Genomic DNA, 24,508 nt, shown 5'->3' with positions numbered 1-24,508 from the left:
CACAGCCCAGATCCCATCCCTGTCCATGGGGTGCCAGACGTGGTGACCCCCAGTTGTGGTCGGAGTCATCAGCCCCCGACATACCCGGCACCCCCCGACAGACAGACAGATCTGGGCACGCTGAGCCCCATGCACAGTCTGGCTGTGTCCTGCCAAGCCCTGCCTGGGACACAGCCCTCCCTCCTCCTGGTCCCCACGGGCTCATCCCACGGCCAGAGCAGCGAAATGCAGGCCTGGCTCCCGCTGGCATTATAAATAGCCGGGGCTCAGGGAGGGAGCTGCCCTGCCTGGGATGGGGGTGCCTGGGTGTGGTGAATCCCAGCTGCCTCTGATCGGGGGGACTCGCGGGGAGCAGGGCCGGGGGGTTCGGAGGGCTCGATGCTGCCGTGGCGCTGTTCACCCCGGGACGTGCGATGAGTTGTGCAGAGAACGCCCGGGGGAGGGACGGGGCTGCGTGTGCGACTGTGAGTGTGTGTGTGTGTGTGTGTGTGAGAGAGAGACATTTATAGATCACGTGTGAAACTTGATCTCCCCGCAGTGGACCCAGAGGAAAGAAAAAAGATAGAAGTATTGTTTTTAAACAGATTTTTTCCTTTGTTTTTCTTTTTTTTTTTTTTTTTTTCCTCCCCTCTCCCCCTGCGAGGGCTGGCGATAAAAGGCCGGGGCGGCCAGCGCCGGCTCAGAGGGAGGAAATGCCGAAATCGCCGCGGTCGGACGCGGCGGCGAGCGCCCACTGACCCATCTCTGCACGGAGCGAGCTGCCGGCGCATCTCCGGTCGTGGCACCCCGGCCTCGGGGGGACCCCCGTGAGCGCCATGCGGGCGCTCAGCCTCGGCCTCGTGGCCCTGACCTGTGCCACGACGGCTCTGTGCGCTGCCGGAGCTCAGCGCCGGGCTCTGGAGGGCGGCGGCCGCCGGCGCTACCACCGCGTGCAGCACGGCCACTGCAGCTACACCTTCGTGCTGCCCGAGGCCGAGCCCCTGCCCTGCCCGGCCGCCCCCGGCCCTGCCCCCGGCCCGGCCAACGTGCTGCTCCAGCGGGACTCGCCGGCCGGCACCGCCGGGCACGGGGCTGCCCAGCGCCTGCGGCACCTGGAGAGGATCCTGGAGAACAGCACCCAGTGGCTGCTGAAGGTACGGTGTAGGATGTGGGGTGCGGGGGGACAAGCAGCGGGGCAGTGTGGGCAGGGATCTGTGTCCAGCACCCACTCATGCAGCATCCCTGTGACACAGCTTGGGCACTGGGGCCTGTGCCCACCTGAGCATCCAGGTCTCTGCAGGTGTGCAGCTGGCATCAAGCACTGCCTGCATAGAGGGGATGCATGCTGTGGGCTCTGTGGGTGCTGCAGCTCACGGGTGCTGAAGATCACTCAACCAGAGCACTCCCCATTGAGGCTGTATTCCCTGTCCATCCTTGCCGTAGGGCTCCTCATGGTCCTGACTGGGTTAGCTGTGCCAAGCATCCTTTGGGGATCAGTATTCCAAGTTTTGGGTGAGGAGTCTGAGAAGGGGTTTGGCCAGTGGTAGGGAGAGGGTCCCAAGGGCAGAGGCCACCAAAATCTCTCCAGCTTCATAATTTTGCCTCCTACAGGCTTTGCAAAAGCTCCCAGCACTTGGTGAGACTTAGTGCGGGACCCATGGCTCCATGATGGGAGCAGTGGGGTGCCACCCCAGAGGGGCTGTCTACCCACAGGGTTGCCACCCCCAGCCCCCACTGGCTCACCCCATCCCCAATGCCTGAGGCAGGAAGCAGCATTTCCTTCCTGGAGCCCCCACCAGCTGAGTATGGCTGCCTGCGTCAGACCCAGGAATAGCTCATCCCAAGGGACTCGTCCCTGGGGGCCCTGAGCCCCACAGCCCGTGCCAGGAACACTGGGTACCTGCACTGATAAGAGGGCAAGCAGCTTGTCCGCAGCTCTCACTGACCCAGCAGAGCCACATGGCTGTCCTGTGGTGTGCCACCAGGCTGCAATGGGACCTGTGTGCCTCTGCAGTCCCATTTCCTGGGTGATGTCCCCGTGCCGAGCCCCTGCAGCACTCAGGGATCAGGATGGGGCCAACACACTGAGTGAGGGTCCAGGGGATGGCCTGTGCCAGCCACGCTGCTGGGGTAGCCACCCTGGCTGTGGGGGACAGTGCAGGCAGCAGGGACGTGCAGGACGTTCTTCCTTGTCCCCTCAGCCATCCTAGAGAACAAATTCCTCAAGAGCTGGGAAAACGCTGAACCATGGCTCTGCTGGAAGCCAGCCCAGAGTGTTACAGAGGGGTCAGCAGGGCCAGTGACAACCTGGCTGGTGGCACCGAATCTCTATCACTGTGGAACCTGCTAGGTCTGCTGGGTGCACACGAGTCCTGGGGTCCCTGTGCCTGGGGTCCCTGTGACCTCAGCTCTCTGCCTTGGTGTCCCTGTGCTCTGGTGTCTTTGTGCCCTGTGTGCCCAGGCCAGCTCTTAGGATGAGGGCAGCCTTTATATGGCCAAGAAAGGCAGGGGACCAGGGTCCCACCACAGGTGCACATGGTCCTGTCCAGAGCAGACAGCCACAGGCAAAGTATGACTGCACATCTGGGCAGCTGTGGGCAGCAGTGCCCCTCACCACAGCCCCAAGGAACACAAGGCAGTGGAGCACCGGGCAGCCAGTACCCCATTCCTTCCCCATCCTGTTCTATCCATCCATCCCATCACAACAATCCCACCCCATCCCATCCTATCCCATCCCATCCCATCTGCAGCATGGCTCTCTCCTTTTAGAGGCAGTTTGCAGCTATGTTTTTTGCTGTTGTTCCTTGGCTTCCCAAATTTCAGCAGAGCTGCCCAAGAACGCTTGTTTTGGTCAGACTCCAGTCCTGAACAAACAAATGAGGGCTCAAAAGAGGCACTGGGTTCAGGGACAGCTCGTAAACAACGCTGCATCCCCGTCTGCTCTGCCCTGGCATGGGGAGCCCTTCAGGGTGCTGAGAAATTGGGAGTCTTCTGGTACCCAACAGATTCCCCAGGTCCCCTCAGGCATCTCCAGCACTGGCCTCCCCCAGAATCCCCATCCATGGCACTGGGGCTGGTCTACCCTCCCCACTCAGCACCCCTTGGTGGGGACATGGCCAGGACCCAGCACACAAGGACACATCGGCCACTTCTGTCTCAGGAGGAATTAATTTTAGTTCAAACACAAACACTTGATGGTGCCGCTGGGTCTAGGGGGGAACTTGGGGTGGGATGGGGTCTCCAGAGAGGCAGTGGCATTTTGGCAGCTCTGAGGTATCTGAGGCACAGGGGCTGATGCTGCTCACCCTGGGATGTGTGCAGCAGTGTAGGGAGCAGGTGAAGGGTTTTCCACCCACCTGTGACTCAAGGATTCCCGAGCTGGTGCTTGTGAAATGTTTAGAAATGCCAGGGCAGGATAGGAACTGGGGCATAGGGAAGGGATGTGGCTGCAGAGGAGCAGCACAGGATGATCCAGCTGTGGGCAATGGGATCCCAGCATGGGGACAGTGAGTGGCTGAGTTTCCTCCTGCTCCACAATGATGTTTTGGGGTGACCAAAACAGCACCACAGTTTTTCTCGCAGCAGCTCTGCCCTTACGGTGCAGAAATGAGTCTCTGAGGCCAGGAGAGCCCAGCTCACATCAGCACCCATGAGATGAAGGAGGGGGGATCCCGGATTCCCTGTCCTTGGCTCAGAGCCTGCCCCACTTGTGTCCCCTATGCCAGAAATGCCTGGGGACACTGTGCCCCCCTCCAGCTCCCAGGGAGCTGCTGGGGCCAGGATCCAGGGCTCCATCTCCAGGGCTCTCAGCCTTCCCTGTGCCAGCTTGACCTTTTCTGTGGGTATGTTCTGCCCTCAGCTCACAGATATGTTTATTTAAAAAAAAAAAAAAAAAAAAAAAAAGAGGCAAGATTGAGAGGGAGAAAAGGCCTCCCCAAGCCCTGTGAAGCAACAAGATTAACGACGTGGTTAAAGGGAAACTCTCCAGCAATCCCTCAGCTCGGGGAAATGCTTTCCAGACGCGGCTTCCCGACCTTTCCCTGCTTCCTCCCTGAGAGCATGTTCCTGCGAGGGAAAATCCCCAGGGAAACGGGTGCAAGCAGTGCTGGCTGGGATGGTCAGCCCTGGGACCTTCCTGCCCCAAGACTCTCCTCTGCCCCACACGGATGCTCACAGTGGGGTGATGGTTTTGCCACTGCCTGGTGCAGAGGAGGAGGAAGCATGAGATTTCTTCATGCCAAACAAGTGCAGAGCCCTGTGCCCTGGCCCACTGCTGGCCCCACTCCCACCCTGAATATCCCAACACTGCTGCCTGCAGTGGTGTTCCATGATGCCAAATATCCCAGCACTGCTGCCTGCCATGGTATTCCATGATGCCAAACATCCCAGCACTGCTGCCTGCCTGCCTGCCACCGTGCCAAGCATCCCAGCAGGACTGCATTCCCACCATGGTGCAGAACATCCCTGCACCACTGCCTGCTTTCCACACTGCCCAGAGAGCAGCATCCCAACCTTGCTGATTCTGCTCCACAACCCCACAAGATGCAGGGGGATGTGGGGCTCTGCCTGCACCACTGCAGAGCTCAGGCAGGGAGCAGGATCTGGGCAAGCAGGGAAGCAGCATCTGCGGGATGCAGGGAGCTGGGCAGCCCCCGTCCCTCCTGCTCTCAGGGGCTGCTTTCCCAGCGTGGGCGGCAGTGTGGCCCCTTCCGCTCCCTGCGGCCCCCGCCGAGGGACCGTGCCCCCACCGAGGCCATCGCCCTGGGGAGGGGCTGAATGGGAACCTCATGGCGAGGCTGCCAGAAATAGCAAAGCCTTTGGGAAAGGCGGCTCCCCCGCGGGCTGGGAAAGCGGAAGCGTCAGCTCAGCTGTGTCCGAGCTGTGTTCGCAGCCAGCTTCTTCCCAGCCCCGAGCACTTCCACGTGGTGGAGCGGCACCGGGTGTCAGACACCCACCTTCCCTGGCTGACCGTGTCCCCTCACCCTCCGTATCCCCAGTGGTTGAGGGCTGGCAGCTGATGCTGATGCCAGTGCCAGCCACTCCCTGCCTGGCTGCTTGGCACAGGCAACCCTGGCTGGGCATCAGCCCCAGCTCGCCAGCACACCTGGGCACACAGAAGCCCATGCCAGGCTCCAGCTGGTACCACAGCCCAGGAATCTTGGCAGCCGGTGCCTGAGGAGCCTCCCCTGCAGCAGCTCAGCTCGCTCTGTCCTCTGATAAGATTCCAAGGGCCTTGAGGTGGGTCAAGCCTTGTGGAGACACAGGGCTGTGCCTGGGGGCTGTGCCCAGCGGTGCCAGGCTCAGCTGGGACGCTGAGACAGAGCCCAAAGAGGTGCCCAAATGACCCCCTGCACCCTCACTTCCCTGCACAGCTGGAGAGCTACATCCAGAGCAGCGTGAAGCCGGAGGTGGCGGAGCTGCAGCAGACGGCGGTGCAGAACCAGACCGCAGCCATGCTGGAGATGGGCAGCTCCCTCCTGAACCGCAGCGCCGAGCAGAGCCGCAAGCTGACCGACGTGGAGGCCCAGGTGTGTCCCCACCTCCCCGCCACCCTGAGACCTGGTGGGTGGCACGGTTTGTCTGCAGATAAAAGTGATGCCCTGAGGTGACACAGGGTTTAATGCACCACTGATGGAGGTACCAGGGCTGTGTGCCAGAGACCGGCCGGCCCGGTGACAGCACGGGTGTGGGTGGCCCTGGTGCTGATGCCAAGAGTCCCCTCTGCTCCTGAGGCAGGTGCTGAATCAGACGTGGCGCATCGAGATGCAGCTCCAGGAGAATTTCCTGTCCACCACCAAGCTGGAGAAGCAGCTGCTGCTGCAGACCAATGAGATCCACAAGCTGCAGAACCGAAACAAGTAGGGGCTGGTGCGGCTCAGGGACCCCCACAGCCCTTGGACCCCACAGGGAGGCTGGTCTCTCCCACTTCACACTGCACGTTGGGGGGGCTTGAACCCCTCCACGTGCTGGCTGTGGTCCCTGGGGGGTTGCATAGCCCCAGCACAGCCACTGGGCTTTGGGTTCCCCTGGCTGGGCACATCCCAGAAGTGAGGGTACAGTTCAGGGGGTGCAGCAGGGGATGGGGACAGCAATGGGTCCCTGCAGACATGCTGGGGCCGCTCTGCCACCCCATCACCGCTGCATCCCACTCCCAGCATCCTGGAGGTGCGGGTGCTGGAGATGGAAACGAAGCAGCAGGCGGAGCTGGCGGGGGCCCACTCAGAGAAGGAGAAGCTGCAGCGGCTGCTGAGCCGGCAGAGCGGCACCATCGAGGAAATGGAAAAGACGCTGCTGGCTGCCAGTGCCAACACCAGCCAGCTCCAGCGCCAGCAGCTCCAGCTCCTCCAGTCTGTCCAGAGCCTGGTGCGCCTCGTCTCCCAGGGCAGAGGTGAGCGGGGTGTGCGGGATGAGTGGGGGCAGTGGGAAAGCTCCTTGTCCTCCCAGCAGCGTGCCAGGGTGCCCCCTGTGGTCTGCTCAGCTTGAGTGACTTCACCTCAAAAGTCACAGAATCATTCGGTCATAGAATGGTTTGGGTTTGGAAGGGATCTTAAAAAGCTCATCTCATTCCAACACCATGGGCAGGAACACCTTCCACTAGAAAATTATCCACTCATTGCAACCAAGGAGCAGCTTGGAGCCCCAGGGTGGGTTCCATAGCCTGATGCCATTCCCAGCCATGGCAAACCCCCAGGGGTTAGGCTGGCAGCAGCCTGGTGGCACAGCTGCCTTCCTCAGTCCTCAGGAGATGGCACAGAAGATAAAAAAATAATCTGTGATCATAAAGGGAAAGGGAAGAGCAGCAAAACGTGGCAGGGCTACAGGGCCATCAAGATTTCTGCCTTCTCACTGTCCCCTCTGCCACAGCCATGTCACCTGGGCAGGAGCAGCAGTTCCAGGACTGTGCTGAGGTGCGCCGGGCAGGCATCCATGCCAGTGGCATCTACACCCTGCACATTGCCAACCTCAGCGAGCCCAAAAAGGTGAGCATAGCCCAGAGAGGGCTTCCCTGCCTCACCCTGGAGTGTGTCCACCCAGTGCACACCAGCCCCACACCAGATTCCTGTTGCTTGGCACATCCTAGGGCAGTTTCCCCACCCCTTCCAGCCTTGGGGGCTGTGCAGGGGTGAAGGCAGCACCCACAGGATGAAAGCAGGGTTGGCACATCTTTCCAAATGGAGGCATAAAACTGATTTTAGGCACCCTAACCTATAAGCTCAGACCCAAGCCCCTGCCCATGGCCATGGAGGGAGGAGGGACCACTCAGCCAGGCACTGGGCACAGCACACCCTCGCCAGCCCCTCAGCCAGCTCTAGCACCCATAGAGCACCCACACTGAGCTGCCCAGCCTGGCAGGGATGCACCTGGCTGCCCGCTCTAGGCCACCCCTAGCTGTCCCTCACTCCCTTGCAGGCATACTGTGACATGGAGACGGATCGGGGGGGCTGGACCATCATCCAGCTTCGTGCCAACGGCAGCCTCAGCTTCCAGAGGAGCTGGAGGGAGTACAAGCAGGTGTGTGCCTGGCCGGGGAGGGGCACACGCTGGAGGCACCCCAGGCACTCTGAACTCACCCACCCTGCTGCTCCACAGGGCTTTGGGGACGCGTCAGGAGAGTACTGGCTGGGGAATGAGGCCGTGCACCTGCTGACGAGCCGGGTGCCCTACGCCCTGAGGGTGGAGCTGCAGGACTGGGAGGGCGGCCAGGTGTATGCCCACTACGGGAAATTCCAGCTGGGGAGCGAGCGGCAGTTTTACAGGTAGGGAGAGGCACTGTGGGAACGGCCACCCAGCACTCCCCATCTCTGACCATCCCCAAGCCCTGCGGGCAGCAGTGGCCAGGGGGCAGGGCTGGGTGTGGGAGGTGCAGGATCACCTGGGCTTCACTGAGTTGTCCTGGTGCAGTTATGGTGCCAGGTGCCAGGCACATTGCTGTGACACTTTCATCTCTCCCCAGGCTTCTGAGAAGTTGCTTTTTAACGTATAAAATTGCATCAAGGCAGTGGGACTTGCCATCCCAGTGGAAGCAACTTGGGCACTTGCACTGAGGCTCTTTGTTTGGGCAAGGGAGGTGACTCAGCTGTGGCCACCAGGCATTCCCAGGGGTGTTGGGCATCCCCAGGCTATCCATGTCCACGAAGGGATTCTATGCTCCTAATGCTCAGCTTGCCATGACCATGTGCTCCTGGCCATGGGCAGGAGGGTGGAAAGCAGCTGGGGGCCTTCACTGTTGGGCTGGAGGTGGAAGCCGACCCCAGACATGCCCTGCACCATCCATCCCATGCATGCACCGAGCTGACCCCCAGCAAGAGGACTGGAGGAGACTTGGGGGTCCTCTCTGCCCCAGCATATCACAACCCCCACTCTTGGGGACCAAGGACAGGAGGCCAAGCTGGAACTGCAGGATCTCTGCCCCCATCCCTCTGCGCTGTGTTCAGTTCATGGCAGCCCCTGAGCAGTGCTGGGGGCTCTGTGACCCCCTGGCAGCCGGCAGTGACAGTGGCTGTGTTCCTGCTGGGCACAGGCTGTCGCTGCAGGACTACAGTGGCACAGCCGGGCAGCAGAGTGGCCTGGCACTGCAGGGCACCCAGTTCAGCACCCGTGATGCCGACAATGACAACTGTCTGTGCAAGTGTGCCCAGATGCTCTCGGGAGGTGAGTGGAGCAGGGGGACACCCTCATGCAGCACCTGTGGGTGCCAGCCTGCGGTGCCACCTGCCCGCCCTTGTCCCTTCCCACAGGATGGTGGTTTGATGCCTGTGGCCTCTCCAACCTGAATGGCATCTACTACCCAGCCCGGAACAACATCCGCAAGCTCAACGGCATCCGCTGGCACCACTTCCAGGGGCCCAGCTACTCCCTGAAGGGCACCCGCATGATGATCCGACCCTCCAGCTTCTGACGTGCCCACGGCAGTGCCAGCACTGAGAGACAAGTCTGGGACAAGGGATGGTTGGGGCTAAGATGTCCCAGCTGCTGCGGGGAACCTTTGCAATGAGTTTATTTTTTACTCTTGTTTATCCCATTTTTCAGAAGTCTGCAGTGTCACCACGGCCATGCTGGAGGAACCGTGGGCAGGGGTGAAGGAGCTGGAGCTGGAGCTGCAGGAGCTGCAGGAGTGGGACAAAGCCAGACCTGCCAAAGTGGGCTCCAGCATATGGAAACCCCCTGATCTAACCTCAGCTTCTCTCCCCGAATTTCTGCTGGGCCTCAGGGTTTTGTCTTGGGGACAGGGCTCCAAGACCCACCCCCCCACCCACCCAGTGATGGGGCTCTGAGAACCCCTGGGACCATGTGCATTCAGAGGGACCCCAGATATGATGGGGGCTTTGCCTTCTCACTGGTTTTGAATATTGTAAATCCCCCACCATCCCACTTTACTGCAGGATTAGAGGAGCTGGATGGGACAGGAATCCTGATAAGCATGGGGGCTGGTGGTTCCTCCCTCCCCTTTCATCCAGAGACAGCCATGGCCACAGGCTGTCCCCTTCCAAGCACGTCCCAAGCCACTGTCCCCATGTATGGCAGGACAGGCACTGCTCCTCATGGGATGGAGCTGGGTTTTTCCAGCTCTCAGAGAGGACAGGAAGAGCAAGGGGTGTCCTTCGGGGCCTTCATGGGGACCTTGGATGGCCAGTGGCCCAGTCCTGGAAGGCCCTTGCTGGGAACAGACACTGCTGGGGCAGGAGCTGGCAGAGCCCCAGGACTGGCAGGAAGGGGCTGGGGGGTCGTGGGTGGGGAGGGGGCTGTGGGTTAAAGGGGTGGGAGGCGGGAGGTGGTGGGTGCTGGCACCGACACCGGCTGTGCACACAGCAGTGGGGGGGCTCCTGCTGCCTGCCCTCATCACTGTCCCGAGGCACCCGCTAATTAACGCTGATTAAAGCACGTGACGTTGTTGGCGCTTCCAGAAGATGCTCATCAGTGGGGAATAATTAAAAAATGGAAAACACGGGGGGCGGGGCTGCCGGTTTTCCTTCTGTCCTGGCTGCCTGCCTGCACCTCCTGCCTGCTCATGGGGCACCCATGGGGAATCTCAGCACAGAGGGTGAGGGTGATGGACATTTCCCCGGCTGTCCCTCCTCCCTGGAAATAACTGATGGCCTCAGCTGTGCTCCCCGTGAAACCCGAGCCACCGGGAAGCAGCTGCCAGGGAAAGCGATAGGGAGTGTGGGGCTGTCCTGCTGTCCCCAGCGGGGACATGCAACGGGGGGGCATTCTGGGGGGGGACACATGTGTCTGAACGTGTCTGTGCCAGGGTTTCATGCTGGCAGTCCCATGGGTGGAGGTCAGATGGAGACTCCTGGTTCAGAAACAAGGCTGCTGTGCGTGCATCTGTGTGTGTACATTGAAATACTGCTCACAAACACGTGTGCACATGGACACACAGACATCCTGCATGCACAGGATCATGCACACATGAGCACACAGGGCTTTGGATGGCCATGTCAGATCCCATTCATGCAGGGCATGGAACACCAGAGCCACTCCAAAGACTGGCAGCACCTGAGGGACATGTGGCTGCTCAGCCCTTGCCTGGCTGGGGACTGGTGGGCCCCCTCCCTTCTCCTTAGCAATAGCAACAAATTTAGACCAAGCCCTGGGACACACCACACTGAGGAATCCAGCAGCACAGCTGGTCCCAGCCACCAGCAAGGATCTGGTTCCCTCAGAGATTTCCCCAGGGGCAAAGCCTGTCCCCAGGAGATTGCCCAGGGTCCCTGTCACCTTCTGGCTTCCAGGGTGTTTTCCACTGGGGAGGCACCCAGTGCCCCATGTGCCATCATTAAGGATCCCCTGGGTGTGCGTGTCCTCCCCAGAGCACTTAATCAGCCTGACTCACAGCCAGATGCCATCCCCGTGTCCTGTCACCACCTCCTGACACCACATCCGCCCTCCACATTCCCAGCAGCTGGACCTGACAATAACCCAGCAGGAGTCACATGGATCCTGCACCCTAAGCAGGGGATCTCTGTGGACACACAACAGTGCAGAAATCAAGCTGGGGTGGTAAATTCTTCTTTATGACAACTTTTCTAGGGACCCCAAGCACTGGATGGAAGCCGCAGTCCAGGGGCCCATGGTGCTGCCTTGGCCTGCACCTGCTGGAGCACTGCCACTGAAGGGAGGCAGCAGCAGGCCCAGGCTCAGGTTGGGTCTCTGGGTGCAGGTACTTGATGGTGGCTTTGATGTCACCCTCCCCAGCAGACACCCATTTACATGGGACATCAGGAGCACAGTGACTGCAGGGCACAGGTGGCACCTGAGGTGCGGGGAGGGCTGTGGTGCCATGTGAGGCTGCCCTGGGAGAACCACGAGCACTTTTCATCTTCAAAGCGCTCCCTGCACCAGCTTTCATCCCAGCCCACCTGGGAGATCTCTGCTACTGCCGCCCCCATCTCCAGTTCTTAGAGAGCCGGGACCTGGCCAAGTTTTGCAGCAGGGAGGGAAGGAGGCAGGGGAGGGTGAGTGGCACAGAGGGGAATCCCAGCAGCTGGGGCTCTGCTGGGACCTGCCAGACCCAACCACCGCCCTGCCGTGCCCGCCGGGCCCCGCGCTGGCACGCTGCAGCATGGAACCCGTGATTCCCTTCCAGTACCCGTCCACTCAGCACCCACAGCCCTGCAGAGATACAGGCACCCCAAGAGTCTCTGTCCCATCCCAAAATCCACCACCCCAAAAGACAACACACAGCCTCGAAAACACAGGCATTTAATAAAACTGGCTGCATTATAATTATTACTATTATTTACAGATCAAACATAAGGAAAAGAGTAGAAAAGAGGAACTTTTGTCTTCATAAATACCAGGCCCAGCATGGTGGGGGCTTTTTGCCCACTGGCAGCCAAGAAGGGGAACACAGGCACCCACAGACACTCACACAGACGCACAGCTCTGGGCAGCTTGAAGCAGGAGGTCAGGTTTCCCCCTCACCCCTCAAAGCACCAGGCTTTTCTTCAGCAATAAGATGGGACCACCTGGATGTGGCCACCGCCCCAGGCAGTGGGACCCCTTCCGTGGAGGCTGCAAGGGGCAGCTCCTTCAAGGGTACAGTGTCCCTGCTCCGTGCAGGGGAACCCAGCTCCTTGCACCCCACCCCAGGGTGCTGGTGAGGAGCAGGACAGGCAGGAGCTGCCAGCAGTACAGGCAGGGCAGCCACACTTGAGGCCCTGTGGGTGTTGAGGACCAGCCACACACCCAGGGACACGTGTCCTCTGCCTTCCCATGGGACCTGGTTCTCCAGGGCTGGCACAGGGGTCTGACCATGGATCCCTGGCCACATCAGGCCAGTGATGCTGCGGCACAGCAGGGCTGAGTTCAAGGGTCCTGTCACCACCAAGAGGTCTCTGCTCCTCCCAGGGCACAGCCAGCACTTTGTCCCCATCCAGCACTGCCCACTTATGAGAGACCCATCCCTGGTGCCCACCACGGCACTGCTACACATCGGAGACCTGCTGGGGCTCCCTGGCCTGGCGCAGTCCGTAGAGCCACTTGATGACGCGGGCGTTGCGCTCGATGATGGAGATGCCGTAGGGCACACGCTCCGCCGGCCGCCCCTCCGGCGTGGCGGCGCTGGGCGGCGAGCGGCCGCCCTCCGAGCTGGCCGTGCTCACGCTGTGGAACTTGAGAGACACGATGTCAGAGCTGGCGCGGGCGAAGCGCTCAGCCCCCATGTCCTGCAGCTCCTCGGGGTCAAGGCCACAGTAGTTGAAGAAGCGCTCCAGGTCGGCGGTGGCCCGCGAGAGTCGATCGCTCAGGTCCGACTTGGAGCGGTGCAGCAGCGGCTGCCGGCGGGCGCTCTCCGGGCGGGCGGGTGAGCTCCGGGACGGGGTTACAGGCAGCCCACCTGGGATGGGGGATGCAGGCAGCGGTGTCACTGGGCTCCGCGGAGCTCCACAGGGACGGACGTCCACCCTCCGCACGGCCACGTTGCCGGGGGGCTTGGGGGTGGCCGGGCTCTCCGGTGGCTTGAGAACCCCCTCCACCGCTGGCGCTTCGGCCCGCCACCTGCACTCCCTGCCCAGCGGGCTCTCCGCCTTAGGGAAGGGGCTGTCACAGAGGTTGATGAGGTTGTTGAGGATCTCCAGGTCAAGGGAGGTCTTCGGGCTGGCAGCATCGGCGCGGCGTGGCCCCGGGGGTGCCCTGCGGCTGGGGGTGAGCACAGCTCGGCGCACCCCGGGGGTGAAGAGAGGCTGCTTGAGCAGCAGTGGCTTCACCGGCTCCTGCTTGGTGCTGACGACCTTCTGGCTCTTCACGTACTTGGCCTTGTCGGCCTCCAACCTCTCTACTGCGCTGGGCTTCCCGGCCCCCGGCTCGGCGTGCCGGCGGAAATACGCGGGCCCTTTGCGGAGGATACGGACGGGCATGGCCGAGGTGAAAGGCGCCGTCACCGTCACCCCCTTCATGGTGTCACCGACTTGCAGCGCCTCGACGGGCATCCTCCGTGCCGGCACCGGGACACGGGCGAGCGGCCGCCACGGGCAGCGAGGAGCTCAGGTGCCGTGGGCTGCGAAAAGGGGCCGGTGTGAGAGCGGGGCCGGAGTGAGAGCGGCGGCGATGCTGCCCCTGCCCGCGCCCCGGCCCCACGGCAGACAAAGACAGCCCCAGCTGTGCGGTACCACACTCGCTGCGCCCCCGGCTCCGGACTGCCTATTTGAAGGCGGTCACCACGCCTCCGCCGCCGCCGAGCCTCCCCGACAAGTCCCCCGGCCAATCCGCGCCGCACGCCTGCTTCAAACCGCACCGGGGCCAATGGCGCCGGCGGGGAGGGCGCCCAGGTCCCGGCGAGGGGCGCCTTGGGGAGAGAGCGGGGGCGGAGAGAGCCAAGCACCCCTCACTGATGCTCTGCCCAAGCTGCAGGTGCCGGGGGTGCATCGCCCGCATCAAGGGGTGCATTGCATGTGCCCCTCGTCCATGCTCAGGGGTGCACTGCCCACATGTGGGGGGGCAGTTCTTTCACCTAGGCATGCATCGCCCACTCCCAGGGGAGCACTGATTGCTCCCGGGGTGCCTCATCTACATCCTTGCATCACCCATGCCCAGGGGTGCATGGCCTGCTCCCAGGCGTGCATTCCCCATGCCCAGGGTTCCATCACCCACCACCCTGCCGGGCTGCTGGATTCCGTGCTCCACTCCCTCTGCTGTTCCTCAGCTCTCGCAAGCTCCGGGGCTGCTCCCAGGCTCCCTGCTCTCACCCTGGAGCTCCTTGGAAAGTAAATGGAGTACACGGGGGTTTCCACTCGTGCTTCCCCGGCGTGCTCGGGGCAGCGTGAGGCCCTGTGCACCCGTGTCCTTGGGTCCCTGCCAACCCCAACAAGCGCAGCTGCCACAACGGTCGCGCAGAGGCACCAGCCCGCCCACAGTGAAAAGGGGGGGGAGGGCACCCAAACCAGCCCTACACCCTTCTGCAGCCCCCTGACCAGAGGTGGTCACACCCAGAGTAGCCCCAATACCCAAAGGGGCTCAGCAGTAGCAGGGCACACAGGAGCATATGCGGGTCACCTCACCCAACCCCTTTCCCAAGCTGCTCTGAGATTCCTCCTGAGGGTCCCGATTTGGGGCACTGATGAGCCCGAGGATGTGATAGCAAGCCCCAGCACTCACCAGGTGCAGTGGTGGGCAGGGCAGGGCCGGTGTGCTGTGGCCTCACTCGCTACCGTGGCAGCCCCGAGCAGGCAGCTGCCACCGTCACCCGCTCACCTGCGTGCACAAACTTCCTGGGAGCAGCCCAGCGCCTGTCCCAGTGGCAGGAGCCAGCCCTGGCACCCACAGCAGAGCCCTGGCTGAGCCACAGATGAGCCATGTCTGCACCTCCTACCAGCCCACGAGTGCCAGATTCCCCAGAATCTGGACCCCAGCAGGATCCCTGCACAGCACACGGTCCATCCCCCTGACATGCTGTGACAGACAAGTGGCCATGGGGGAGGCTGGCTGCCCCTCTCCCCATTCTCGTCCCCTGCCTGGGGGGACATGCTGCCTCCTGACCTGGAAAATGTCTGCAGGGGGGCGGCCAGGCGTGGTGACAGCTGGGAACGGTCCCAGCACCAGCACAGATCCTCCTACCTCCTTCCTGAGACAGCTTACTGCACCCCTCTGCCCAACATCTCGGGTCCAGTGCTGCCCAGCCCCCGCGCCAATGGCCAGTTTCGCTGCCCTTGTACTTGTGCCCAGCACAGGGAGGACTCCACGGTTCAGCACAGGGGTGCAAAAATGTCCCCCAGGCAAGGCAAAGCAGGAAAATGTCCCCATGTCAGGCACTGGAGCTCAGCCCTGTACCAGATGCTCAGCCAAGCCACAGAGGAGATGGCTGTGAAGTGCAGGGACAAGGACACGGGAGCCCCAGCACAGCACCAGTGGCTGGCGTGGGGACCCCTCCCCAGCAAGGACAGCCCGGCCGGGCACAACCTGCTGCTCCACATTCCTGTGGAGCTGAGCCACTGTGCTGGCACGGCCACACCGAGCTGGGCTGCACCGAGCCGAGCGGAGCCGCCCTCCAAACAGCCCCAAAAACTCGGCAACATAATCCCATGCCCCAAACTCAGCTGGAGTGCGGGGATCTGAGCTCTGGGCATTGCCCAGTGTGATCCCAGCTCCTCTCCCTCCTGGGGTGGGCAGTCCAGCCAGGCTCACATGGCACACCAGGTCACCTCCAGCCTGGAGGAGCTGATCCAGAGGAACACGGTTGTGACCCCTTCACCGGCTCACCCAGCCCTGCTCTGCTGGCTCTGGACCAGCACGGGACCAGCACCATCTCTGCTACTCACCTGGATTGGCCCTGCGGCGTGGGAGCCTCGTCGGCACAGATCAGCTGCCGCCCTTCTTCTCCCTGCTCTCTTTGAGAGGGTGTCCCGATGGTGTCGTGCTGTCCCCACCCTCCTGCTCCCCAGCCCCGTCCTCTGTCCTCCCCGTCTCCCCGCTGATGGCGGCTGGACGGTGCTGGAGCGGTTCTGCATGCGGCGGCTGCCGCTGAGTCAGCGCCGGGCGAGGACGCCCTCCGAGGCAAATCAGTGCTCACATGGGATGGAAACCACGGGGCATTCCTCCGTGCCAGACTGCGTCACGCAGCGTGCCGGTGCCCGGTGATGTCCCAGGTGCCGGTTCAGCCCGCGGTGCTGGCTGGGCAGCCTGGATGCACACACGGCCCGAGGTGCTCACAGTGACAAATCTAAAATGCTTCTGAATGTCACTGCTCGCTGTGGGCAGAGAGTGCTAGTGCTGGGTTAGGGCTTCAGGGACACAGAGGAAATTCCCAGCCTTGTTGTGGGCACCCGGATTTCCTCATATCACTGGTACGGTCAGTTGGCAGGGCCTGCTCTGATTTGGAAATCTCGTCTTGTTTCCCCACTCACCCAGCAGCAATAAACTCCAAAACATAGGAAAATAAACTGGATAGCAGGAAGGGAGGTGACAGACTGGAACAGCGTCACCGAGCCTGCAGCCACCTGGACCTGCTGGCCTGAACACAGCCCAGGCAGGGTGGCTCCTGCCCCATGGTACAGGCATCTCCATTCATGTCTGCACAAGGGGAATGAGAATTTGGCTCATGTTGTGGAGCTCAGTTACAGCCCTGCATTGTTCAAATGGCTCCTGGAGCAAGACAAGGAGCTGGTGGAGGGAGAAGGGCCAGGGGAAGCACACAGTCTGGGAGCCAGAGGGCTGCCCTGAGCCCAGATTCGCACAACGGGCTCAGCTCAAAATTCCCAGTTGGTGGGCGAGGGCAGAGCCCACAGGCTGCGTCCCCCAACGGGTGCCGAGGCTGTGCGGGTGCAGGCAGGAGGCTGCAGGAGCTGCTCAGGCACGTCTGGCCCGTTGGAGCGGGGCGTTGGATCCAGGCAGCGCCCCAAGCCTCCCCCTCCCTGGGAGCATCCCGGGACATGCCCCAGGAGAGCAGCCTCCTGCAGGAATGCTCCCCCAGCACCCGGTGCAGCATCCCCACCGCTGCCCCAGGAGCACGTGGGACCGTGTTTGTGAACACAGGGACAACGAGGTGCTGGCAGTGCCTTTGCTCTCACCTTCTACAGACACCCTCGTGCCACTGCCAGGACCTCCTGGATGCTAAATTAAGCTGCCAACGAACAGAAAACACACTCAGCAGCCAATTCACCCCTGGAAGTGCTGGGTGGAGGCAGCTACGGGTGCCTGGCAACACCTGCCAAGCCTCAGGGCTGGGGCTCGGCAGTGTGGGCACCTCCACACAGAGGCTCCCCCATAGCTGAGAGGTCCCCAGCCCCTTCATCTTGGGTGTTTACTCCTAATGTTTTATTCCAGCCCGTTGTCGTGCCCAGACCCAGGATAAGCCACCACCTGTTCCTGACTCAGTTTCCCCATCAAGCGCTCTACAGAGCTGCTCCAGAAGGGACATGGGGACAGAATGGGGAGGCACCCGCTGCACCCAGCATCACTCCATTCCCTGTGGGCAGAGGGAATGATGCACCCGGATGTTCACACTCGTTTGTGCTCAGGGATCCGGGAGCCAGGGAGGTGACAGATGGGGACATGCTGGGCATGAGGCCTTTGTCTGGCCGGTGGTGACGGTGCAGACCCGCAGATGGCGGCGGCAGTGGGGCCGTGGCCGCAGCCCATGGCCAGGCAAGCACAGGGCCCTGGGGATCCGGCTCTTTTGTTGGGGTCTCACCTCCGGCAGCGGCCCCTTCCCTGCTGCCCCCCACCAGCCTTTCCACTTTCAACTTGACCTGCTCCTTTCACATGGAAATGGAATGTAAATAGGGCTGGGGCTGCCAGGGTCCAGGCTGAGAGCTGCCAGCAGGTCCCCAAGTCTGGGGGTCGTACCGTCTCAAATAGAGTGGCCAGTAGTCCTTGGAATGAGAGGGTCCCCTTGTCCCCCAGCAACTGAGCAGCAGCCACCCTCTGCCCAGGCAAACCATCCCCACTCCTCACACATGGAAGAAGATATTAGGGGATGGGCCACACTAGGACTGAGCTCAAGGAGAGACCCCTGCTTTTCTGGGCTGCCGATCTTTCCATGCCACCCTGTCACCCCCATGGCATGGCAATGTGCCCACCCTGGGATCCCCTCTGCACCCCCTGGCATGCGCTGGCTTGCAGTTGAGATGGCTCCCCAGCCCTGACTGGGTGAGGAGGGGGCTTCCTGGAGGAATGGTCATCACAGCCCAGCAAAGTCCCACAGGCAGAGACCACTCGGCTACCAAATGTTGCCATCTGCTCCGGGGCCTTCGCTTGCATCTGCCGGGGGTGCGGAGGGGCGAGGGGCCGGGGGCCGGGAGTTCAGCTGCGGGGCGAGCAGGGGGCGGAGAAGGCACAGGCAGGGCGGGCAGCACGCGTCGGGTGCATTTGGCTGAGCAGCGTGAAGGGACAACATGGGGGTCCCACTGCCTCTGCCCCGTTGCCATTGGGCCTTGGGAAGGGTCTCACTGCCGGCTGAGCCACCTCTTTGTGCGGACAAATTAAACACAGGACAATTGCCGTCCCCTCACTGTCCCCATACCCACGGACACACTATGACCTCAGCTGCCCTGCGCCCACCCCAGGCTCCCTGCACCTGGTTTCCCCAGCACCTTGCACCTGCTCCCAACCTTCCAGGTCCCCTGGAGTCCTGTACTGGTTTGACTGGGATAGAGGTCATTTTGCCCATAGGAGCCAGGGCAGGACTGTTTTGGAGTTGTGCTGAAAGCAGTGCTGATAAACCAGGAGTGTCCGATCTTGGCTGAGCCATGCTTACAGAGCCCCAAGGACTTCTCTGCTCCTCCCTCTGCCACACCAGCGACTGAGTGAGGTGGGGGTGCATAGAAATTGGGAGGGGACATGGATGGAACACCTCTGCCGCTCCCCCTCCCCCCCCGGGATACCCCAGACTATAGGACATCCTTGCTTTTCCTAATAAGCTGATCTGTCAGTTTAGTCCCTTTTACCATTTTATCTTTCCCCATTTTGTAGCCCATCCCACCGGAGGTGTGTGTGTGAGTGAGCAGCTGAGGGGGTCTGAGCAGCCTGCTGGGATTAAATCACAGCAGTACCTCAAACTGTGACTACCCCCCCCACTGTCACCCAGTGTCCCTGAAGCCCCGGGGACAAGACTTGTCTCCACTACACCCAACGGTCCTGGCTGCCATGGGTGCTCCCACAGGCGCAGGGCAGGGTGGAGGAGCAAACTGCAATCCCCCGGAGGGACAGGGACAGGTAGGGGCACTGTAGACAGGTAGGGCAGGGAAGTAGGCGGGGAAGCAGACGGGAGAAGACAGCCCCCGGTTTTGCAGGGCAGCAGCCCGCTCTCCCAGCGACACCCGGTGGGTGCTGGGGGAAGAGCCGCCATGAGGCATCCTGGGGCGGTGGGTCCTGGGCTGGGGGGGGGTGGGGGTTGCTGCTGGGGGTGACCAGGGGTCTGTGTCCTCACCCGTGTCACCTCCCTACCGGTGCAAATGGCTCATCCGCTGGCTCGCGGCTTGGTCCCCGCAGTGTCCCGAGGTGGGACAACTGCCACATTCAGAGGTTCCCCAGCGCCCCATGCCAATCCCGTGACCCCGCAGAGATCCTGATGGGGACAGGAACCGTCATCGGGTGACACTTGCACCTGCAAGAAGAGTCCGTGATAGGTGGGACGCAGTTCAGGCGGGGACAAGGACAAAGTCCAGGACACCGCCAAGAATAATAACCCCCCTGAGCTGGGGACTCTGCCAGCCGGGACCAAGACGAAGAGCAGAGCAGGGCCAGGCTGTCACCGGTCCGCATCCGGAGGTGGTGACGCGCCCGCCTCACGTCACTGATCCGGCAGCCCGGACTGGCTGCCGCCCGCGTGGTGCTGCCGGTTCCCCAGAGCGCAGTGAGTTACCCTTGGGAGATTGCCGAGGGACCGGTCCTACCGGAGCCCGTTTCCTTCCTGCCTCCTGCTCCAGCCCCGCTGCCTCCCGCGGGGCCGGGGCCATGGCGGGGTCGTTGCGCCCGCCAAGCTCAGCCCCGTGAGTTTCCTCTGGCGGCCTCAGCGCCCCGGGGCAGGGCTGGAGATGGCTCCGCGGGACCGGGGGGACACGGAGCGTAGGGACACGGGACGTGAGAATTCTTCCCAGGAGCGGGATGGGAGTGGGCAGGGGATGTGTCCGGAGCGCAGCTGACTCAGCTGATCGGTACGAGCAGAGGCTGGGCTGCAGGTTGGGCTGCTGGGGCCTGTCGCCCGCGGCCACCGGAGCGTGTCGGAATCGCGCGGGTCCTGACTGGAAGGGGACGGGCGCTGAGTCGTCCTGCCCTGCAGATGCAGTGGGAGGTACGAGGCGTCCATTCCCAGCAGAGCAGCTGCCCAGGCCACTCAGCCCCCAGGTGAGAGCCCCCTTCCCCCTGCACCCCGCTGTGTCGAGCCCTTCCAGGCGGCACGGAGGTGCTACGTGAGCTGGCACAGGTTCAATGCCCTCCTGGGTACCGCACCTGCTGCTGCCAAGCCCCAGTCCTCCGGGATGAGACCAGGTGAAGCTCATTAGGATCCACACCCAGGGCAGGAGGGCACCCTGTCATCACTTCAAGGGGGCAGAGGGGTCCATGGGGCCTGCAGAGGGCAAAGTGGGGCTGGGCTTGGCTGTGAGTCCCACACTCCCATGGCATGTAGAGGGAAGCTGTTCTGCCAACATAGGCAGTGGTCATGGGAGGACAGGGCCAGGATCTGGAAGAGTCAGATCTCACCTCACTACTCATCAAAGTCTCTCCCTACAGCACAGCAGCATCGCTCACAGGCCCAGGCATCCAGCCCTGAGCCATGGCACTGCTCACCCACCTTCTGGCCTGTGCCTTCGGCATGGGCTCCTGGGTGGCCATCAACGGGCTGTGGGTGGAGGTGCCCCTGCTGGTGACCGTGCTGCCGGAGCAGTGGTATCTCCCCTCCTACATCACCATCATCATCCAGATGGCCAACGTGGGACCACTCTTCGTCACCCTCATGAATCGCTTTCGGCCTGGCTTGCTGAAGGAGGTGGCTGTTATCTATGTGATCGTGTCTGTGGGTGTTGTGGCCTGCTTGCTCCTGGCTTTCCTCTGGAACCACACGTCCCTCATTGCCGGGACATCCCACAGCATCCCCTTCCTAATCCTTACCTTCTTCCTGGCCCTGGTGGACTGCACCTCCTCTGTCACCTTCCTACCCTTCATGATGCAGCTGCAGCCCCAGTACACGAACACCTTCTTCATAGGTGAAGGGCTAAGTGGGCTGATCCCTTCTCTCATTGCCCTGGGCCAGGGCTCTGGTATCTCCAGCTGCACCAATGTCAGCTACGAAGTCAACATCACCACCGGCAATGAGACTGTGGAGAGCACCATCTTCCATCTGGAGACCCGCTACCTCCCACCCACCTTCTCCACCCTCATCTTTTTCCTGCTCATGACTGCAATGATGTTGATCTGCTTGCTGGCCTTCTTCTTCCTCACCCGGCAGCCCAAGGTGTGGGAGCTCTCTCAGCAGCACCTCTTTCCCAGCAACATTGTGCTGAACTCATTTGACCAGATCCTTGATGAGGGAGCTGACTCGCACCTGAGCAGAGGCTGCTCATGCCCAAAGGATCCCAAGGGACCTGGGAACATCTTGCCACAGAAGGTCTCCTACTCCCTAACCCAGCTCACCCTCATCTACCTCCTCATTGCCTGGGTGAGCGCCCTGACAAATGGGGTCCTGCCATCCGTGCAGTCCTACTCTTGCCTGCCCTATGGACACACCACCTACCACCTGGCAGCCACGCTCAGCTCCATGGCCAACCCCCTGGCCTGCATCATGGCCATGTTCCTGCCCAGCAGGTGAGTTGCAGGGCCCTGGGAGTTGCAGCAGGGTGCACACCAGAGTTCTGCCCCAAGAGTGGCCCCTACTTTGCAAGGGTTGGGGGTGTAGGCACTGGGTGGGAGAGGGCCTGTGGGGTACCCATGCCCTGGCAGCACAGACACTCCAGGAAAAGAGGATGGAGCCAGCAAGGAACCGGAATGTGCTGCATGTCTGTGCTGCTCCCCAGGGAAAGGTAGTGTTCTCCATTGACACTCACATGTCCCTTGCAGGTCCCTGACCCTGATGGTCATCCTCACTATGGCAGGGACAGGCTTTGGTGCCTACAACATGGCCATTGCAGTGATGAGTCCCTGCCCGCTCCTCCAGCAGTCCCAGTGGGGCGATGTCATCATCGTAAGTCACGGTGTCCCTCCCACTCAGGGAGGTCTTGACACCACACCTGGACCTGTCCTCATCACAATGTCCCCACAATGGGGAACCCCTGGCCCTGACCACTTTTCCACCTGTGCCACCAGGTCCTCTCCTGGGTGCTGTTCACCGGGACTCTCTCCTACATGAAGGTGATGGCCGGGGTGATCCTGCGGAGCCGCAGCCGCAGCGCGCTGGTGTGGTATGGGGTGCTGGAGCAGCTGGGCTCCCTCCTGGGGGCACTGCTCATGTTCCCCCTTGTCAATGTCTATGGCCTTTTCGAATCTGCTGACTACTGCAGCCTGCAGTGTCCAGCATGAGTGGGGTGGACACCCCAAGACCACTGCTCTTGCCAGCATGATCTCCCAGAATCAGCAAGGCTGGCTGGCTGGGAAGCAGCACTGGGACCAGGACGGCTACAGACACAGTTCCCTGATGGACTCTGCCAGGGCGCAGCATCTCCAGGGCTTTGTCCCCAGCCGGGGCACGGGGTGTTCCCATCCTGTGAAAACAATAGAAGATGTTTTATTTTACTCAGCCCTCTGCCTCCCTGCTGCCTGCAACCTCCATGTTGAGGGGGCTGTCTGTGCCAGTGCCCCCCACCTGGGTACCTCTCAACTGGGGCCATGCCCAGTCCCTTCCCTTGGGGGGGGGGGGTCTGGTACCATTTGGCATCGTGCCCTAAAGCCCCCCTGGACTCTGTGGGTGGGCACAGCCCCAGCTGCACTGGTGACATTCCTGGCCCTGTGCTGTGGCAGCTGCCCCCAGACAGGGGGTTTGCAGCCAGCTGGGGGGAGTGGGGACAAAGGCGGCCATGGGGAGGGGGATGGTGGGGGAACACGGAACATTCACAAGGCCCCCAATAGTCGCTGGGGAAACTGAGGCACAGTGGGACTGGAGCGACATGTGATATTTGCCACCCTCTGCTGTGGGTGTCCCATCCATGCTTTCTGCTCCCCCCCCCCCATAGCCCTGTGCTCCCCTGCACCCTATTTCAGCCCCACTGCACCTGGAGGTGGGCAGAGCTGGAGGGGGGCCGCAGCAGAGCCTCACATCAGAGCAGTGCAGGCAGAGTGCCCATGGCAGGGGTGGCAGAGCACCAGTGCCAGGGCTGGCCCACCTGGTACCTAACTGTGCCCCAGCCATGCCAGCAGGGCAGGGGCCAGGTGGACACTGGGACGTGGCAGGCATGGGAGGTTAGGGCAGCGCAGCCTCGGGATGGGACAGTGGCCGTGCCCTGCACGCGCCTGCGCCCCTTCCCTGGGGCACAAGGCAGCCGGGCCTTTGTCCCCGGCCCTTTGTCTGGCATCTGCTCCCTGCGCCGGCGGCAGCACCACAGCACGGATTGGAGCCACTTCGGGGCTCCGGCTGCGACCCGGACGCCTCTGGGAAGAACGAGACTGGAATACCTAATGGCCAGCAGCCCCCCAGGCTGGCACTGGGGGGGGTGGTGGTCCTGCAGCTGAGGCAGCAGAGAGGGCAGGAGTGGGGGCTCTGCCTCCTGGCACTAGTGGGCATCCTCTGGCAGATCCTGGCTGACCCCAGAGCCCATGTCCAGGATCCGTGGAGGATGGAGGAGCTGAGGACCAGTGGGAGGGAGATGTGGGGGCACCGCAGGGCAGTTCATCTCATTCCAGTAGCAAGATATGTCCCTTGTGGGTAGACTGGGAGCTGGAGTAGGGACCTGACCTCTCTCCTCCTGCCCCCCAAGAGGATGATCCTGCCCTTGGGAGCCCCCAAAACCCCTCACCCACAGTACCCCGCAGCCCCCTCCCTCTTGCCGGGGAAACAATTGCCTCCGATGGGAATTATTTCCATACAGCTGCTCAGGAAGGCACAAACCCGGTGGAGGAAGGCTGAGCCTTTCTTCTGGCGCTGCTCCCCCTCCCCACAGTGGGGGGGGGGGGGGGCAGGTTTGGGGGGGCCCAGGCGCTGCCGTCAGCGCTATCAGCTCGGCAGGGCTGGCTGCGGTTATTACCATACATTATCGCAGTCCCCTGCCTCCGAAAGGAGCCGGGGCTGCTCCCCCCTCCCAGCCCTCCCTCCTCCTGCCTTTTACACTTAATTACCTCCCTTATTACACCGCAGCCTGGAGAGAGACAAAATCCCAGGGCAGCGGGCAGGCAGGCAGCAGGCAGCGGGCGGGCAGGCAGCGGGCAGCGGGCAGGCAGGCCCAACTAGGGCGTAAGTAATCGCCCGTTCTGCGAGCGTGACTTCCAGGAGAGAACAGGCACACGCACGGATAAATAAATCAGGGAGCAGAGAGAGGCCGGGAGCCCAGTGTGTGTACGGGGGGTGCCGCGAGCAACCCGGCAGGCGATGTCCCCTCGGGGCTGCAGCCCTGCGGGAGAGGTGACCTTGAACTTGGCAGAGCCTTGACGTCAGGGCAGCACTGCA

General features: G+C 62.1%; 3 protein-coding genes across 14 annotated transcripts; 2 read left to right on the top strand and 1 right to left on the bottom strand.

Annotated features, from left to right (window-relative positions):
- Positions 1-334: 334 nt before the first annotated feature.
- Positions 335-9,886, top strand: ANGPT4 (angiopoietin 4). Of its 4 annotated transcripts, XM_059862591.1 has the most exons (10): positions 345-1,133; positions 5,352-5,507; positions 5,716-5,837; positions 6,135-6,367; positions 6,844-6,959; positions 7,390-7,491; positions 7,570-7,736; positions 8,501-8,631; positions 8,718-8,911; positions 9,010-9,173. In XM_059862591.1, the coding sequence occupies exons 1-9, from the start codon at positions 816-818 to the stop codon at positions 8,876-8,878; spliced, it is 1,506 nt and encodes a 501-aa protein (XP_059718574.1). In that variant the 5' UTR covers positions 345-815; the 3' UTR covers positions 8,879-8,911; positions 9,010-9,173. The 4 variants fall into 4 exon arrangements, with proteins under 4 accessions (XP_059718576.1, XP_059718575.1, XP_059718574.1 ...); XM_059862590.1 differs by having other exon boundaries at positions 346-1,133; positions 8,718-9,173; XM_059862593.1 differs by lacking the exons at positions 8,718-8,911; positions 9,010-9,173 and having other exon boundaries at positions 335-1,133; positions 7,934-8,564.
- Positions 9,887-11,669: 1,783 nt separating this feature from the next.
- FAM110A (family with sequence similarity 110 member A) lies at positions 11,670-15,875 on the bottom strand. 3 transcript variants are annotated; one of them, XM_059862999.1, is made up of 2 exons: positions 15,738-15,875; positions 11,670-13,480 (listed from the first exon to the last, which is right to left on the bottom strand). In XM_059862999.1, the coding sequence occupies exon 2, from the start codon at positions 13,410-13,412 to the stop codon at positions 12,411-12,413; it is 1,002 nt and encodes a 333-aa protein (XP_059718982.1). In that variant the 5' UTR covers positions 13,413-13,480; positions 15,738-15,875; the 3' UTR covers positions 11,670-12,410. The 3 variants fall into 3 exon arrangements, with proteins under 3 accessions (XP_059718982.1, XP_059718983.1, XP_059718984.1); XM_059863000.1 differs by lacking the exon at positions 15,738-15,875 and adding an exon at positions 14,578-15,723; XM_059863001.1 differs by lacking the exon at positions 15,738-15,875 and adding an exon at positions 14,074-14,566.
- A 3,504-nt stretch (positions 15,876-19,379) lies between these two features.
- Positions 19,380-22,648, top strand: SLC52A3 (solute carrier family 52 member 3). 7 transcript variants are annotated; one of them, XM_059862993.1, is made up of 5 exons: positions 19,380-19,771; positions 20,198-20,262; positions 20,650-21,720; positions 21,973-22,096; positions 22,219-22,648. In XM_059862993.1, the coding sequence occupies exons 3-5, from the start codon at positions 20,693-20,695 to the stop codon at positions 22,429-22,431; spliced, it is 1,365 nt and encodes a 454-aa protein (XP_059718976.1). In that variant the 5' UTR covers positions 19,380-19,771; positions 20,198-20,262; positions 20,650-20,692; the 3' UTR covers positions 22,432-22,648. The 7 variants fall into 7 exon arrangements, with proteins under 7 accessions (XP_059718976.1, XP_059718974.1, XP_059718979.1 ...); XM_059862992.1 differs by lacking the exon at positions 19,380-19,771 and adding an exon at positions 19,778-20,072; XM_059862998.1 differs by lacking the exon at positions 19,380-19,771 and having other exon boundaries at positions 19,778-20,262; positions 20,650-20,905; positions 21,170-21,720.
- Positions 22,649-24,508: the final 1,860 nt, after the last annotated feature.

This window comes from Haemorhous mexicanus, chromosome 18 (genome assembly GCF_027477595.1).
Source record: "Haemorhous mexicanus isolate bHaeMex1 chromosome 18, bHaeMex1.pri, whole genome shotgun sequence".
NCBI classification, from domain to species: domain Eukaryota; kingdom Metazoa; phylum Chordata; class Aves; order Passeriformes; family Fringillidae; genus Haemorhous; species Haemorhous mexicanus.
The sequence above is the reverse complement of the archived record's forward strand: the minus strand, read 5'-3'. Positions and strand labels throughout refer to the sequence as shown.

Excerpts from the sequence above, each read along its gene's own strand:
- ANGPT4 (XM_059862591.1), top strand. The coding sequence starts at position 816 with ATGCGGGCGCTCAGCCTCGGCCTCGTGGCCCTGACCTGTGCCACGACG. Across the intron at positions 1,134-5,351 it reads GCACCCAGTGGCTGCTGAAG|CTGGAGAGCTACATCCAGAG; the intron begins GTACGGTGTAGG and ends TTCCCTGCACAG. Across the intron at positions 5,508-5,715 it reads TGACCGACGTGGAGGCCCAG|GTGCTGAATCAGACGTGGCG; the intron begins GTGTGTCCCCAC and ends CTCCTGAGGCAG.
- FAM110A (XM_059862999.1), bottom strand. The coding sequence starts at position 13,412 with ATGCCCGTCGAGGCGCTGCAAGTCGGTGACACCATGAAGGGGGTGACG.
- SLC52A3 (XM_059862993.1), top strand. The coding sequence starts at position 20,693 with ATGGCACTGCTCACCCACCTTCTGGCCTGTGCCTTCGGCATGGGCTCC. Across the intron at positions 21,721-21,972 it reads GCCATGTTCCTGCCCAGCAG|GTCCCTGACCCTGATGGTCA; the intron begins GTGAGTTGCAGG and ends TGTCCCTTGCAG. Across the intron at positions 22,097-22,218 it reads AGTGGGGCGATGTCATCATC|GTCCTCTCCTGGGTGCTGTT; the intron begins GTAAGTCACGGT and ends CTGTGCCACCAG.